The sequence below is a fragment of the Otolemur garnettii genome, unplaced genomic scaffold (genome assembly GCF_000181295.1).
Source record: "Otolemur garnettii isolate 467f Iridium unplaced genomic scaffold, OtoGar3 scaffold00185, whole genome shotgun sequence".
In the NCBI taxonomy this organism is placed as follows: domain Eukaryota; kingdom Metazoa; phylum Chordata; class Mammalia; order Primates; family Galagidae; genus Otolemur; species Otolemur garnettii.
The window spans coordinates 2,011,540-2,016,348 of record NW_003852580.1 but is presented as its reverse complement, the minus strand read 5'-3'; the positions used below and the strand labels follow the sequence as shown (position 1 = coordinate 2,016,348).

At 58.1% G+C, this 4,809-nt stretch overlaps 1 protein-coding gene across 1 annotated transcript in view; it reads left to right on the top strand.

The window, feature by feature from the left end:
- Positions 1-4,709, top strand: part of MVD (mevalonate diphosphate decarboxylase) — an 11,772-nt gene extending 7,063 nt beyond the window's left edge. The window contains exons 2-9 of the mRNA XM_023507505.1: positions 108-291; positions 566-712; positions 1,024-1,223; positions 1,476-1,550; positions 1,694-1,912; positions 2,201-2,316; positions 3,359-3,467; positions 4,035-4,709. Of these exons, the coding sequence (XP_023363273.1) occupies positions 108-291; positions 566-712; positions 1,024-1,223; positions 1,476-1,550; positions 1,694-1,912; positions 2,201-2,316; positions 3,359-3,467; positions 4,035-4,115 (1,131 nt within the window). The 3' untranslated portion in view covers positions 4,116-4,709. The remainder of the gene's footprint in view (positions 1-107; positions 292-565; positions 713-1,023; positions 1,224-1,475; positions 1,551-1,693; positions 1,913-2,200; positions 2,317-3,358; positions 3,468-4,034) is intronic.
- Positions 4,710-4,809: the final 100 nt, after the last annotated feature.

Genomic DNA, 4,809 nt, shown 5'->3' with positions numbered 1-4,809 from the left:
GAGGCAGGAGACTCGCTTGAGCCCAGGAGTTGGAGGTTGTTGTGAGCTGTGATGCCATGGCACTCTACCCAGGGGGATAGCTTGAGGCTCCGTCTCAATAAAAAAAAAGAAAAAAGAAAAGGTACCTGGCTGGCAGCAGGCCCAGCACTGCCTCAGGGCCCTGTTGTCCCTCCCAGTTAAGAACCACTACGACAGCCGCCATCAGCAAGGACTTCACTGAGGACCGGATCTGGCTGAATGGCAGGGAAGAGGAGGTGGGGCAGCCGCGACTGCAGGCCTGCCTGAGGGAGAGTGAGTTGGGGTCCATGGGGCATTGTCTGTCTTTACCCTGGCAGGTCTTGAGTGTCCAGAAGGTGTGCTGCCTCTGGACAACACTAGCCTGGCTCACAGACTTACAGTGCTGCTGGGGTTGGAGTCAGGGGCTTTCCCAGGGAGGGGCTCTGCATGGGAAACATGAGGGCCAGAGGCCTTGCTTTAGCTGTGACCCCCAGGAGGGGCTCATGACCCAGGAGTGGGTCGGTAGAGTTGCTGGCAACTGTGTCACATGCTATCCTGTCCTCCCTAGTCCGCCGCCTGGCCCAGGAGAGGAGGCGCACACAAGATGGAGGCCTGCTGCTCCCCAGCCTTGGGTACAAGGTGCATGTGGCATCGGTGAACAACTTCCCCACGGCCGCGGGCCTGGCCTCCTCTGCAGCTGGCTATGCCTGCCTAGGTAGGTGCCACAGGGAGAGTTGCTGCTGGGGCAGCAGAGCCGCTTACTACCTCAGAGCCAGGGAGCCAGTATTGGGCTCATCTGACCAAGCACCTGCCATGTGGGCTGTCTAGCATCCTCCCAGAAACACATGTAAACGTTAAATCTTCCTCCCCAAAGCCCACCAGTGGATGCCCTGTTCCCTGTGCCTCCTCCCAGGTTGGCTGCACCCTGTGTGGTGTCCATCCCAGGCCCCAGCTCTTCAGGCCCACGCAGCTTGTGGGCTCCAGGCTCAGCCTGGGCCATCTCTCATCCATCTCTTGTGCTTACAGCCTACACCCTGGCCCAGGTCTATGGGGTAGACAGTGACATCTCAGAAGTGGCTCGCCAGGGCTCAGGCAGTGCCTGCCGGAGCCTGCACGGGGGCTTCGTGCTGTGGGACATGGGGAAGCAGGCCGATGGGAAGGACAGTATCGCCCGGCAGGTGGCCCCTGAGACGCACTGGCCTGAACTCCGAGTCCTCATCCTTGTGGTGAGTAGGGGAGGGGGCTTTTATCCGTCCCTGAAGGCCATGCTAAAGACAGGTACAAAGGTGTCCAGTCTTGGCCAGAGTGCCCTTTGAGCCAGAAATGGCCATTTCCAGGCCCATATCGCCTCTGTGGCCATCTGACCTCCACCCCAGCTGCTTGTGCCAGTAGAGGGAGGGCCAAGTGTTTACGGTGGAGGGGGCTGTCAGCTGGGGACACCTTGTATGTGTGGCCTAGGTGGTCTGTCCTTCACATAGGTGAGTGCAGACAGGAAGCTGACCAGCAGCACTGCAGGCATGCAGACCAGTGTGCAGACCAGCCCCTTGCTCCGGGTAAGGCAGCAGGGCCCTTCCCATTTGCTGTCTCGGCCCCAGGTGTTCTCCTGACATGCAGGTCTGGGTGGAGGAGCCTGCTCTTGGAACTTTCCACTATCACAGCTGCCGTTTCCTCCCTGGGACATGGTCTGTCCTTGCAGTTCCGGGCTGAGGCAGTGGTGCCAGCGAGACTGGCAGAGATGATACACTGCATCCAGCAGCGGGACTTGGAGGGCTTCGCTCAGCTGACCATGAGGGACAGCAACCAGTTCCACGCCACCTGTCTAGACACCTTCCCTCCCATCTCCTACCTCAACGACACCTCCAGGTGCATCATCCAGCTGGTACACCGCTTCAATGCCTACCACGGGCTCACCAAGGTGACGCATGCCCCCGGCCCTGAGGCCTGCGGGTGTCACTCAGCCTTGTGCTGCGGTGGCGCCTGTACCTGAGCGCATCACCCTGCATTTGCAAAGCCCTGCCTGCCTCTTCCCATGGTTGCAAGCAGAGGGGACATACCAGCTGTTTGGGGATGCTGTTCCACTTTGGTATGGCCTTGAGGGCCCCGGCTTAGCTCTGGGAAACTCCAGTTCCCCTGGGACATCAGAGGTTTTTGGGGGATGAGGCCAGGCTCTGTGTGGACAGTCAGGTGACCACCCAGGTTCTAGGTGGCATATACATTCGACGCGGGCCCCAATGCTGTGATCTTTACCCTGGAGGACACTGTGGCTGAGTTTGTGGCTGCTGTGAAGCACAGCTTCCCGCCCGAGTCCAATGGAGACAAGTGAGTGTTGGTCCCCTTCCTCCTTACCCCTCTTTGTGAGAAAGATCCTGCCAGGAACCTCCTGGAACAAACAAGATGGAGGCACATTCCCCTGGGGCCATCCCCCTTTCCCGCCTCCATAGTCACAGAGAAGCCACACACTTCTCTGTGGGTAACACCCAGGGCCTCGCTCCTACCCCCTCAGAGAGCTACTTGTTTTATTATCAAAAAACATGCATTCTGAGTGTATTAAATACTACACATGTAGAAAAGGGTTAAAACCAAGCCCTGGTTTCCTTCATACTAAAACAAGTTAGGGCTGGTCATGGTGGCCAGTGTTGTCACCATCTCTGCACCAGGTGCATCTTCTGGGGAAGTTGGGGCAGGCATCCAGGAGTCCCACTGTCACAGAGCCTACTGGGCCCAGCCAGCCTCTGAGGCGCATTTGAGCCTCGGGTGCTCTGCTGGTATCTTATCCTCTATGAGAGGCGCCTTCTGGCCAGGGGTGTTAGAGGTTTGGGGGAACAGCCCACCTGTCTGCAGTTGGGGCAGTACAGACTTCCAGTGGGCAGGGAACTGAGCATGCTGACCTCCTCCTTTGGGTGTGTGGGCTGCCCTCAGGGATTGTGCAGATTGTCTCAGAGCTGGAATCCAGGCAGTTTCTTAAGCCGAGTCACCCCCTAGGCTCAGCATCAGCCAGGGGCCAGAAATGGACCCCAAACCTCTTGAAGGTTCCCTGAAACCCTCTCCTCAGAGTGACCCCAGTATGGACCCTTAGCACCCTGCCTCGTGTTTTGGTTTTTGATAAAATGCACGTTACATTCACGATCTTAACCATTTTAAACTGTATACTTCAGGGGTCTTCAGGTATTTACACATTCACAGATCCCTCTACTTCCATAACTTTCTCACCACCCCTGGAAGAAACCTGAGCCCAGCAGTAGCCACCCACCATCTCCTTCCCCAGCCATGACAGCCACTGTCCACTGCCTGTCTCTGTGGGGCTGTCTGGTCTGGGTGTTGCATGGAAGTGGAGTCATAGGCTGCACCCTTCTTGCCCCAGGTTTCTGAAGGGGCTGCCGGTGAGGCCCGTCCTGCTGTCAGATGAGCTCAAAGCTGCACTGGCCATGGAGCCCACCCCTGGTGGAGTCAAATACATCATTGCTACTCAGGTGAGGCAGGGACACTGTGGTGTCTCCCCCTCAGGGGACCCATCCAGCTCCCCGAATCCCCCTCAGTCTCTAACAATATCAATGACAACACTGTCTCAGCTTTCAAAGCTGACAGGTGACTTGTGATGCTGGGGCGGAGGACAGGTGGAGCATGTCTGCTTGTTCTGCTGGGAGCTCCTAGGTGGGTGCACCTCCAGCCTCGGTGCTCACCCCTTAGAGCAGCTCCTGCCTCCCATTTTGCTGGCTCCAAGTCCAGTGGTCACACCCACTCAGGCCACGGAGTCTGCGTTCTGCCCTGGAGTCATGTGCTCAGGGCTGCTTCCCCTATGTCCCCAAGTCTAGGCATTGTGGCAGTGACCAAGAATGGCCAGAGAGTGCTAGGCCAGCAGAGGTGGTCTTGTCTGAAGGAGTTGGCGTTGTCCCTACAGGGCTGCTCAGCCTTTGAGGGCTTACCTGGAAGGGGCAACCCCATTCTTCCATCCCTAACCCACCATCCTGAAAACCCTTGGTGCCCTAAGATGCTTGAGCTGCCATCACCCAGGGATCTGACACTGGCTTCCACCCTAGGTGGGGCCTGGGCCTCAAGTCCTGGATGACCCCCATGTTCACCTCTTGGGCCCTGATGGCTTACCGAAGCCGGCTGTCTGACCACCGCCTCTGCAGTCTCCCAGCACCACTGGGAGAAGGGTCACCGTGCTGGGACAGGTGGGGTTGCCGGCCTGCCCTTTTGGGACTTGGTTTCCTGGCTCTGGGTCGGCCAGCATTGGGCTGTGGGGCAGTGGTGTGAGAGCTGCAGCCATCCAGGCCAGCTGTGGGCTCCTCTCCTGTGTCACCTGTCCCCACTTGGATGTGGTGCTTCAGTGAGATGAGATTGGTCAAGCATGAGAAACAGGCATGGAGTACCAGCGTGCTCTGGGCTGAAGGGCTTCCGGACCCTGAGCTCCAGCCACTCCCAGTGTGCCAGAACAGACTTTGGTGGGAGCCTGTCCCTCTGGGGTCCTGGTCACTATGGGGCCCTCAGGAACCTCCCCAAGTGCTTCAAGGATGAAGGCGGATGGTGCCTCTGCTGCACCTTGGAGTCAGGCAGGGCTATGGTGGAACATTTCTTACAAAAAGAGCAGTGCTGTTTCCCAGCCAAGGGCAGGTGGCTCCAGCCAGGATGGATGGGGGCCAGGGCAGATCTGGGTGCTTGGGAGCTGTGACTGTGGTGACCATAGGAATAAACCCAGCTCTGCTGACTTCTCCTGTGGCTTTTCTTGTTTCCCAAACCATTGTTCTAGGGTCTTTGCTCTGAGCAGTCCATGACCTGCCCAAGGGGCCCACAAGCTCTTCCCCCCCCCCA